Genomic DNA, 12,642 nt, shown 5'->3' with positions numbered 1-12,642 from the left:
TGCCTTGACAGAGTTCAGAATAGACTTTGTAGCCTAGTGGTGGATGCCCTTTTCTCTTCCCTGCAACCTCTTTCTCACAGAAGAGATGTTGCGCGCCTGTCTCTGTTTTATAGTTATTTTCATGGCAAGTGCTCGTCTGAGCCCCAATCTCTGGTCCTTCCTCGCTAAGCATTCACGAAAACACTCGTTTGGTTAAAAACACTCAATAATTCCCCCACTCTTTATCTCTGGAACTTTCTTCCGTTTACCTGCTTTCCAGCTGACTACAATATGGCTGCCTTCAAGTCCAATGTGAACAAGTTCTTCATGAGCTGTTCCCTTTAAGTAATCCAATTTTACTAAATTTACACTTTTAACGATTACTATGATATTGTCCTTTAGACCATTGTACACTTCCTTTTTTTTTTTTTTCTTATAAAGGCCTGGAGGCCACTCGGGATAAGGGTTATTGCATGTATAGTAATCAATGTAATAATATAGTAATCGTTAGTAATGGAGATTTGATAAAGTGTTTTACTTAAGAGGGCGGTTTATCAGGAATTTGTTCGTGTTGGACTTGAAGACATCCAAGTTTTAGTCAGGTGGGAAACAAGCAAACGGAAGAGAGTTCCACAGGCGGGCACTAAGAAAGAAGCTTTGTTCATGGAATCTACGTTTTGATTTAGGCACAGATAAAGAGTGGGAAAAATTATTGACAGTGGTTTCAGCTAGACAGGTGTTTTTCGTGAAAGATTGGCGAGGAGGGACTAGAGATTAGAGCTCAGACGAGCACTTGCCATGGAAATAACGATAAAACAAAGACAGGCTCGCAACGTCTCTTCTGTGGGAGAGAGGTTGCAGGGAAGAGAAAAGGGCATCCTCCACTAAGCTACAAAGTCTATTTTGTACTCTGTCATGGCAGGATAAGCTGTTTTTAGCAGCTCCTGCCCAGATGTCATGACAGTACTCCATCCTTAGACGTATTTGGCTTTTATATAGATAGAGAATTGCATCAGCAGTGAGATATCTACTGGAGCGGTAGAAGGATCCCACCATTTTTCTAGTGACCTTCGCAACAGATTTGATGTATGTGTTCCATTTCAGATCAGGAGTAAAGGTCAAGCCCAGAAGCTTGTCAAAACATTGAGTTTCCCCAAGACGAGAGCCATCCATTTCAATTGATGCCAGATGGGGATCAGAGCATTGATGATGTAAAGATAGAAGCTTGATTTTAAATGCATTAAAAGTAACTAGCCACCTCTTTCTCCATGGTACCATGTGCTCAAGATCAGAGGGGAGAGAATCAGAGAGAACTTTGTCATTTACGGCCTTTTGATGTGTTGCCATAGATGGTCGTGTCATCAGCATAGATATCAACGAATGATTTAAGTATGTTTTTTGAGAGATCATTTATGTAGATCAGGAAGAGAGTTGGGCCCAGGATGGACCCCTGAGGGACTCCAGCATTAATACTGTAGGCTTCTGATTTCTGCCCATCAACCACTACTTTTATGAGCCTATCAGAGAGAAATGATTTAATAATTGAGAAAACATTTCCAGTTATACCGTAGCTGGAAATCTTGTGAAGTAGGCTTTTATGCCATACCTTATCAAATGCCTTTGATATGTCAAGCAATTACTCTAGAAAGGAAGCCTTTGTCGAGAAATTCACTAATCCTATGAGATATAACTGTTAGCACATCTGCTGTAGATCTAGCAGAACAGAAACCATATTGCATGTTACTAAGGTTATTTCTTTAACCCTTATCCTGGAGTGGCCTCTGGGCCTTGATAAGTGGTGATTCCCTTGTAAAAAAAAACAAAAAACAAAAAAAAATTTTTCAATGTTATTTTGAATATGAATGTTCACTTTTTAAATTATACTAATTTGATTTATAGTGATCCTAAACAAGTCAATTTTGAGGATTGAATTAACCTGGTCAGGGTTACATTGAAAGAAGTTTGTAAGAGTGTCTTGTGAAGTTTCTGACTTTTGACGGCATTAACTCTGGTTAGATTGAGCTGGCATCCTCTTTGACATATGTGCGCGTGCACACACACATACATTCTGACTTTCCTTTCTGTAATGAAATTTGGGTTCAATTTTTCAGTTGTTTGTAAATGTATGTCAAAATGCATATAAAATCTTGTATCTCTTTCGCCGAATTAGAAAGTTTATAGAATTATCAGATATTATTTTCAATTGTTGTTCTCATCATATTTCATTCATGTACTTTGTTTTTTTGATAACTTTGAATAAACTCCTTTCTTACAGCATGAATTGAGGAGTTAGTTTTAAACTAGACTTTTTAGCTCACGAAAAACTGGTTGAATATGGTTAAATTTGTGCTCATTTCCTAATGAGCATCGAACAGATGCCATAATACTTAGTTCCCCGCACCTTATTATAACAAAGGTTCATACAAGATTTTATCTAGATTGGCTAAGTAGTTTCTGAGAAAAAGTGGAACAGAGACAAAGAGAAATATAGATATTTCTTAATAATAAAATATAAATATTCAGGCTACATCTCTTTATGTCCAATTATTTGTTCAAAAAACAAAAACTGAATCTGCATATTGAAAGTCTTTAATTTGAAGTTTATCAAAATGTTGTTTATTTCCAAACTTATGTTAAGAACAGTTTCAAGATTTCTAACTTTTGTAGTACTAATTGGTTTTTTATATTTAAAAAATCCCCCCACTCCTACCTCTTTTGAAGCTATGACATTTGTCAGGTGTATCATCTGCAACTGGGAAAAATTCCTGCTCCAAAAAGGATGACGTAAAATAATCTGCCAATAAAGCAAGTTTGAATTTCATATGTAAAAACGCACAAATGAAACCATGTAATACTATGGATGCCTCAACTGGAGTGTTAGGAAGTGACCTAAAAAAAAAAAAAAATTTTTTTTTTTTTTGAAAGTAAATAACACAGGACAATAGTTAGAAATGATTCACTATGGCATACAAAAATGATCAGAAATAAAATGTGTAATCAGCTGAGGAATGTTCAAGAATGCAAGTCATTTCTGTTTATCAGTCACTCTGAAATAGACAAAATTTTTAGAATTTCTGATTAGAGTCAATAAATTTATGAGTTTATTGACAGTTTTGAATTGGCAAAAGTTGACAAAAGTTTCTAGTTTAGGACAGTTAATGACTGATTGGGAGAGAATAGCAAACTTTAGATGAGCTGACTTCAACTGACTGATGTTGATGGCCTCAACAGATAACTAAGATGTGGACGTTACTGTTTAGAAGGTTGTTTCCTGTGATGGTATTATACACGTATCCATAGTACAACTGATCTACACACAAAGTGTCAGTCTGTGTTTTCTTTTATGGGTTTGTATTGTTTTATTTTATCTTTTTTACTTGTTAACCAGTGCTCGCATCTTTGGCAATCATCAATTTGAGACAATGACGTGGCCAGAATGAGAAGCTGGAGGGGAAGAAAACCATGGCACACTGTGTTTGTGTTGGCAATTGTTGAGTGACGCATATGCCTTCACATGTGTTATCTCCTCTTACTTATAGTTTATTTAGGAGGATTCTACCATTATTCTAGGTATAAATTCTAAATATAAGTATTTTTGCAATAAAAATATACAAAATGACAGCTGGAAAATCTATGATAGTGTAGTGAATGTGTATTAAACAGTTCCTTTCAGCAGTGTTGCTAATTTAGCAGTTTTCCTGCTAGATATGGAGAATTTGTTTGCAATCTAACAGCTAAAATTTAGATATAGCGGCTAGCAGGTTTTTTTCTAGAAAATTTGGAAATTTTTTGATACCCACACACCCTCAATTTCAGATTAAAAAATAAAGAAAAGTGCTTTTTTTTTTTTTTAAATTTCAAAATGTTGTTGAAAGTGGTTTTTACACACTGAATAAAAAATAAACAAATTGCTTAACGAGTGGGGAGGCTTAGGTAAATATCACTAAATAGGGTTTGTGGGTGATATGAGAAAATATGTATAGGCATTAAAAATGTTTCTTATCTTAAACATTATTACATGAGGAGTCATTTTGAGTAAAAGGTTCATTTTTTTTTACCCATATAAACTTTAGAAATGCACGATTAAAATATGTAAACATTGAAGGAATAATAGTGAAAATGGCTAACACCCGCAATTTCGTAGAGCAAGTAGTAGCCTTGACCTTACGATCAAAAAACCAAGATCGAGTGAAACTGACAAGTTGGAAAATGACAATGAAACAAATGTTATTAATATTTCTATAAGGAAAATAATTTAAACAACTTTTATTTTTAACATAATTTTTTAAAATTACAAATAATTGAAACAACTTTTAACTTTGAATTGAATCTTAATTTAAATGAAAAATAATTAAAGTAGAATAAATGCATGTTATGCAACAAATGATTTCACCGAATTTATTTGTGCCCACTTGGTTTATTCAGTTTTACTGTTTTTTGATCGCAAGGTCAAGGCTACTACTTGCTCTATAAAATTGCAGATAGCAGCCATCTTCATTAATATTTAAGGTAAGAAACATCTTTAATTCCTACATAGACTTGTTCTTTCCTATCACCCACAAACAATATGTAGTGACATTACTGGAGGCTTAATTTTTGAAAAGTTGTAAACAAATGACTTTTACCACTACCCCTATATTCCTAAATTTAGAGTAAGTGGTAGTCATAGATTTTTTATACAAGTTTTCAAGAACGAAGTCTCCAACGGTTAAGCGACAAGCAACCAGTTATTTGTTGTGAAGACAGCTAAAAGAAATGAAATAAAAAGAAAAGTAAACTCTGTTTCAGCACATATAAAAGATACTTGAATTTTAATGTGTTTGGCATAAGGTATTTGTAGATTTTTGTTATTGTTTACAATTTTTCGACTGTTTATTCTACACTTTAACGAATGACTGTGTTTTTCCTATTTACTTACCTTCCCAAAGAGCCAACATTCATGATTTTTACTTATTTATTTATTTATTTTTTTTTGGGGGGGGGGGGGCGAAATTTTTTTAACCCTCAATCTCCTTCATTGACCAAGGACAGAAGAGATAAAGTATAGTATCAGAACAGATACTATATTTTAACGTTAATTTTATTTGGAAAAGTAAACAAATAATACAAATAAACAAAAAATAAAAAGATTGTAAAATTGGCAAATTTAGAGTTAGTAGTATTCATAGATTTTTTATATCAGTTTTCAAGAACAAAGAATTTTGTATTTTTTTTTTGGTTTATTTTTAAAATATTCAGAGCAAATAAAAATATATTTGGTTATAAATTGTAGTGGGCATGAAGTGCTGCTCAATTTAATGTAAAGTAACACCCAGGGCCTTTTTAACGGTTCATGACTCAAGACTATTAAGCATGTTTTTTTGCTATGGGAGATAAATTCTGCATATTTTACTTTTTAAGGTGATTTCACAGATATTAAAGATCAGTTATCTGTCCCAAAAAGTTAGAATCTCCGAGAAACAAGGGATCATTTTCATAAACATATATATGAAAAAATGATCCATTTTAAATTCTAAAATATTTTTTTTTTAAATAGACACACATAATCACCTAAAAAAGCAGAATCTCATTTTTTGGAGGGGAATAGCTGACTAAAATCAGCACATTAACGAGTTTTGTTGTATTTTCTTAAAAATAAAAACTTTTTTCTGTTTTCAAAACAAAAGCAGAAAAATCAGTTCAGTTTTTATTCTGAGTTTAAAGAAATTATTTTCAAGTTTTTCAAATTTGATTTCCAAACAATACTATTTTGTTGTTTTTAACGCTTTTAGTACACATGCACTAAAAGCGTTAAAAAACAACAAAATTTACTAAGTACATGCGTTTCTGTTATTGTATTTATTACTTCTTACTTGTACTTAGGTAGAATTAGGTTTTTATTAGTAAAAAAAAATAACAAACAAAAAAACAAATATATAACAAATAAAAAGGTACTTGTGCACTTATGCTACCATGCTGAAATAATAACGTAATTATTTAGAAACCCATTCTTAACATGGGGAAGGAACGGTGCTTTGGTAACTATTCTGTACTTTCACCTAACAATTAAATAAAAAATGAAACTTGAATTTATTTTTAACTCATTGTCAAGACCATTTTTTCAAATCTGTTAAACAAACCTATTTTTTTTTAATTTAGGATATGTAAGTAATAATAATTCGGCGGTTTGATAAAGAATTTCATTGTAATGCATTTTGTAAATTTTTATCTTGTTTCCACCTTAACATTTTTCTTTAAAATGACTATCTTTTAAGGTTTTCGGGTATGCTGAAAACGAATATCAAATTTAAATTTTCCGCAAATAAGTAGCTTTCCGGATATTAAGCAATGTCATTTCTTATGTTATTGCTGGTGGCCATCTTGGTATGTGTGTTTGCATATAGTTACGTTTGTGCACTCGCACATACCAAGATGGCCACCAGCGGTAACAAGAAATGACATTGCTTAATATCCGGAAAACTACTTATTTGCAGAAAATTTGAATACAATATTCGTTTTCAGCATACCCTAAAACATATAAAAGTAATCATTTTAAATGTTAAGGTGGAAACAAGGTAAAAAATTACCGTTTTATTTCCTTGTTTACATAGTTGAATTTTCAGTAAAACAATAGAATGACAAAAATTATCATCAACTGGTGAATATATAGTTGTTTATCAGGATCCCTGGTATCCTGGTACTGTGAAAGCTACATCAAGGATTCATGTAGAGTACGATTATGGTTGTATCTCAGAAAATATGGTTATATTTTGGGCCAGATAGAGAGGATTTACAAAATTGAAAATGGGACTGGTCCCAAAATGCATAAGTTCTGGTCTACTGGGAATTTCCATCTTTTACAGAAATCCAAAATCTATATGAAAAATTTTCTTCGATTTATTTCTGAGAGTAATTCATATCTACTCAATTTTTTTTTCTTTGAAAGGAGTAGTATATACCGGTCATGAATGCTCTTTAGGCATTCAATGGCTACACCCCAGATTAAGCTCTCCTTTGGTGAGGAGGCAGGAAAACACCTGCTCTCAATAAAGCTATATTTAAATACTACTATGAAACTTAGTTCTGTTCATGAGTAGACAGACACCCACTGTATGATACCATGCACCAGTTTAAAAAATTGAAATTTGTACATCTGAATTTATAATTCATGGCTTATGGTAAAGAGATACATCAGATTTGACTGCATAATCAGAAAGAGCACACAATTTTACATAAGAGTACCAAGTTTCATGAGAATAACTTGAAAAATAAATAAATGGTGGTGAAATTACCAAATTTCTTGAAATGTTGAGGTCCGTAATTTCGCCCACTTTTTCTAAAGAAAAATGTCATGAAAAGCATAAATTTTGGCATAACTTTTGAACTACTGATAGTATTTGCATAATTCAAACGGTTTTAAGCACCTTTTACATAGCTCTTTTGATAAAATAACAATTATCTAAAAGGTCTAAAAAGAAAAAAATCAACTTGTAATGCTACTTATCTACTGGGTTTTAAAATCTCAGTTGGAAACACTGTACTACTATCCAGCTATATGATGGTATCACACACACGCACCCATAGTAGAACTAATCTACACACAATGTGTCAGTCTGTTTTCTTTTATGGATTTGAATTTTTTTATTTTATTTTATTACTTGTAAGCTAGTTGTCGGACCCTTGACAATCGTCGATTTGAGAGATGATGACATGGCCAGAACAAGAATGAGAAAATACAAGATAAAGAAAACCATGGCACACAGAACTAGGGTTGGCAATTTTTGCCTAGAGTCATAGCATGGCTTCACAACCATTTTGTCTGCCATCTATAACAATTTGAGAAATTTCAAATAAATTAAATATTTATTTTTTTTAATGAAAATATTTTTAATAATTGTGAATTAAAATTTTTTTTTTTTTTTTCAAATTTCAATTTTCTATTTATGTTATTTGACAAATGATGAATAGTAATTTTGTTTAATGTTTTACAATGTTAAAATTTTTCTAAATATTTGTTTTATCCGTATAGGACTGGCTACTTGAAAGTGAATGAAGTTGCAGATGAAGGCCATTATTTGGTTTCATTAAAACAAGAACCAAATTTTACATTGTTACCAATGTAAGTTTTTATTTTTTTAAATTTTCTTTATTCTGTTCTCATTTGCTGCTATACATATTTTCTCCGTTGTTTTTCCTCATTATTTTATAATGTTCAGGAATAATTTTTATTTTGTTTATTAGAATTCTTGGCCATCGATTGCACTACATTCCTCGATTATAAATGAATTAAATTTTGACAGCTAAAATTTAATCCTATTTTGTTCGTAAGACCATTCTGTGCATACAATCAATGATTGAACCATGATAAACATAAAAATAGAATTGTTTCTGAATTTTTGAGATGGGGGATTATTTAGATTTTTGAGACTACTGTTCTCATCAGGAGTGATATTTTCATGTTTAGGTCGATAAAACCTCTGACCTTTAGGTGTATCTGGTCAAACTCGAGAATCTGCACAGAATTTTAAACAGAACCTTTTATTTAATCCACAGGGTTAGCATGCTTTTGTTCTGTCAGCCACAACTCTAATTTGCAATTGTGTTTGGAGTGTAGCTCGCACTGAGGATTGAATATTTAACCTCCAGAAGAGAATAACTTACGGATGAATTTTACAAAGTACTTTATCCACTATGCCACAGATCCTTGCAAATAATTTCTGATTCCCAACTTCGACAAAATACACCCAAAGAAAGTTAGATTGCATTGACTGAAACGTGAAAAATAACACTCAAGATGAGAATGGTAGTCCAAATAATCCAAATATGTATTTTAGGTGGTAGTATGGCTGACAAATAACATGAATAAAAAAAACTAATGAGTAGAAGTAGGAAGAGTGGATAAAAAATATCAACAACAAAAAAAGGTTTACTTGAAAATGGATAACATTACAAAGCTTTATTTTTATCATTGTTAAAAGCAACATCATCCATTTTTCAAGTAAATTCTTATAAAAACATCAAGTGTGATAGTAAAATTTACCATAAATTTCTTTCATGCAATTCCTATTTGAATCATGTAAATTACTGACAGCAGATTCCTTTTTTATCCATACTCTATAATAGTTATTTTTTGGAAGTTAGAATTATATTTCACTGAGGTACTGAACTGGCATCATAGATGTGACTTAGAAAAATAGAAAAGAATGATTGAAGTTTAAAGAAATAAGCATTAGTTTCATTGTAAATACCTATAAGCTATTATTTTTTTAATTCATTTGTAGATTTTTTTTTATATATTGTTTGTGACCTATTTGCATTATGATATCATCTGTTTTGTGTCGGGCAATCATTTTTACAATAGTGAAACTTCACAACAGTTATGAAAAAAAAATTTGTAACCCCCATCTCCTCCTTCTCACAGTAAACAGAATGAAAGAAGGTGGTAATTGTTTTTCTGGTATAAATATGTTAACTATCTTTTTTTTTTTTTTTTTTTAACAGAAAATGTGAATCCATTTTTGCGAACCAAGAATGGTTTTCAAGATGTGATAACGCAAATAGGTCACTAATCATTCTTGATCAATTGTAGAAGGGATGGAATATTTAAAAATGAGTAAATGTCAGATTTTCAATCTATGTAATATTCTGCCTATTGCTTCTTTAGTTAGCCCTTATGTTACGCTTTGAAGAATATACTTTTTGAAGGATAAATTGCTTTAAAAAGGTAACTCTGGACAAAAATATGAATGATCTCCCTTTGATGTAACCTCGTTTTTGAATATCGTAATACATGATTTATGTTGTAATGGTATAGGAAAGGAACTTATAATTTTGATGTGCATTGATTTTTCATTGAAGAAAGTCAGCAAAGTACTACGTAAAAAAAAAAAAGAAAAATTCAAAAGAAACAGCAAAAAAAAAAAAAATGAACAATGTTGTTTGCAAAGAGGTGTTGGACTGAAGGAGTAAGTTAAAAAAATTGTGTCATACAATGTAATTTTATTATTTCTATTGAACTATGTAGCACAATATTACTTTCTGAGTATTTATTAGTACTTATTAATTTATCTCATTTGGGTCAGTTCTATACTTTTTTAAAGTAAGTATTATTATACAATGGACACTATTTTCATAGAAATGTTAATAAACTCATTTGATGCATGTTGGTTTTTTCTGTCTAAAAAAACTAATTTTTTGCACTATCTAGAAAAATATCAACTTCATCAAAACATTTGTTGATTAAATATATTTCTCATTCTGTGGAATTTCTATGGGTCCTGTTAGTTTTGACCATTAGTAAGTTTAATGAAAATAATTGTAAAAGTTTAACCATGTTGAAATTGAAAACAAATTCAAAGTGAGTATTGAAAGAGTATGTAAAGCAGTTAGCCCCACCACCCAATTGTTTTTTTGACTTGTATGATACAAAATTGAGTAAAGCTATAGTTAATTACAGATATGTTGAGATGAAACGTAGTTATTGAGTTTGTTTTATATTCAAAAGCAATATTAATACTTTTTTTTTTTTTAAGAAAAGTTACTTGCAAAGATTTTAAGAATCTGGCTAAAATGCCATTTTGAAAATGATTTGAGATGATCTGTAATTTCTTCTAGTATTCTGAAGAATGACGCAAGCAGTATAGATGAAAGCTCTCCGAACGGCTTTTCGGGCATGCATAGGTGACCCAGGACTCGCCGCTATAGAAGAACGTGCTGAGCACACACCCTGATTTTGGTGTTGAGTCAGCCATACTTTCTTGTTCAGATTGTTCATCACCTGCAGGTTTCACGATGTGTTTGTCAATTTCGCTGTCAAGAGACAAGTTGTTGATGATGGTGGAGCTGAGATAGGTGAATTGGTCAACGACTTCGAGGACCCAGCCGTCAATACTGATGGAAGGTAGCAAGGGGATGTCCTGATCCATCATGTTTGTTTGTTGTTTTTTTTTTTATGCTGATGGTTACAGGTGTGGGAGAACTGGCTGATAAGCTGTTGGAGCTCCTCCTCTTTATGGGTGGTGATAGCAGCATCATCAGCAAACAGAAGTACCCTGATGAGTACTGTGTGAACCTTGGTCTTGGTTCTCAGCCGGGCCAGATTTGAAAGTTTGCTATCACTTTTGGTGTGCAGATCTATATCTTCCGTGGAATGTTTAAAGACAAACTTCAGGAGGAATGAGAAAAAGATGCTAAAGAAAGTCGGAGCAAGTACACAACCTTGCTTAACTCCGGTCTGGATTGAGACGGGCTTGGAGGGTTCTTTGTCAAAGCTCACAACACCCTGAATGTCCTTATGGAATGAGATGATGGTGCTGAGCAGGACAACTGATCTTCAGAAGCTGAAACAAACCCTTTCTGCTGACCAGATCAAACGTCTTGGTAAGATTGATAAAGGTGATATAGAAAGAGACATCTGCTGCTTGCGGCATTTTTCCTAAAGCTGACAAATGTAAAAAATCATATCCACAATGAATCTCGCAGTCCTGAAGTCACACTGAGACTCTGGGTAGTTGCGCTCTATATCTACAGTAAAGTACTGAAATATATTTAGAGCAATTAATTTACACAGAAACATCCGCATTACATCTGCCACAGAGAATTGGTGAGTTGAGTGCATTTAGCCTGAAGATTCCATGCAGGAATGAAATATAGATTTTTCATACTTTAGTTCTAAGCTGTGTTCATGTATTAAGCACCATTGAAGTAAATACTGAAAATCTATCCTCTTATATATTATATCACCTTATAATATGTGTATACATGAAATATTAATATCTATAAATCACTGGAATTGCAAATTTGGAATCCGTGCTTTTGATCTAATGTCCTTGACCTTTTTAAAACATTTTATTCAAAATAAAAAATATCTAAAAATAACATTGGAAACAAATGTTCTGACATTTTTAGTGCTCCTTTTGATGTTTTCTATTATTAGATAACCAAACAACATTGCTAGTAAGAAAAATAAGCATAAAAGAAACAAACCTGACTTTTTAAATTGACTTTTTTCCATCATTAAATCATGTATTTGAAATCCTTTTTATTTCATTAAAAATGAAACCAACTATTTTAGACCTATCCATGACTTATAATTTTGTATCCCTATACCAAACTCAAACAGTTTTAAGCAGGTTAAAAGGAGAAAATATTAATATTTAATTTAAAATTTTTTTATTTTTTTGTTGCAGTAGTGTTTAAAGTTTGTTAGTTTTTGTTATTCTTGCAGTAATTTTTCATTAATTTTACTATTTTGTTTCTGTAACGGTTTTGAACAAATTTTATGTGCAAGTTTATATTAAAGTTAAGGGCATTAGTATCTTGCTGCATAAACCCTCCTATTTTTTAAAATTTATATTCATACTATTAAATCATTTGAAAATTTATATTTAAATAGAAAATTTTTTAAATTATCAGTTTTTTTTAATTTTTTACAAAGAGGTCGCCACTTATCTAGGATAAGGGTTAATGAGTGTCAGGTGGCCAGTGAGACAACACTGTGATGATCATTAATGGTGGTGATTGGTAGGATTTGACTATTTAAGATGGCTGATCAATAAGAACTTGTTTACATTGGGATTAAAAGAAAAAATAGTTCTGAATTGAAAGAAATTCAAAAAGCTATCAAATTTATCTCAAACATTCGGTATTCTTTGAGAATTAAGGTGCAACGGTATATATATATAT

At 31.7% G+C, this 12,642-nt stretch overlaps 1 protein-coding gene across 3 annotated transcripts in view; it reads left to right on the top strand.

The window, feature by feature from the left end:
* The window catches only part of LOC145288052 (uncharacterized), a 72,587-nt gene that overhangs the window by 28,372 nt on the left and 31,573 nt on the right, over positions 1–12,642 (top strand). For all 3 annotated transcript variants that reach the window (XM_080136084.1, XM_080136083.1, XM_080136085.1), the window contains exon 6: positions 7,988–8,077. In XM_080136084.1, the coding sequence (XP_079992210.1) occupies positions 7,988–8,077 (90 nt within the window). The remainder of the gene's footprint in view (positions 1–7,987; positions 8,078–12,642) is intronic.

The sequence above is a fragment of the Euprymna scolopes genome, chromosome 11 (genome assembly GCF_053919585.1).
Source record: "Euprymna scolopes isolate OS-2025 chromosome 11, ASM5391958v1, whole genome shotgun sequence".
Lineage (NCBI taxonomy): Eukaryota > Metazoa > Mollusca > Cephalopoda > Sepiida > Sepiolidae > Euprymna > Euprymna scolopes.
The sequence above is the reverse complement of the archived record's forward strand: the minus strand, read 5'-3'. Positions and strand labels throughout refer to the sequence as shown.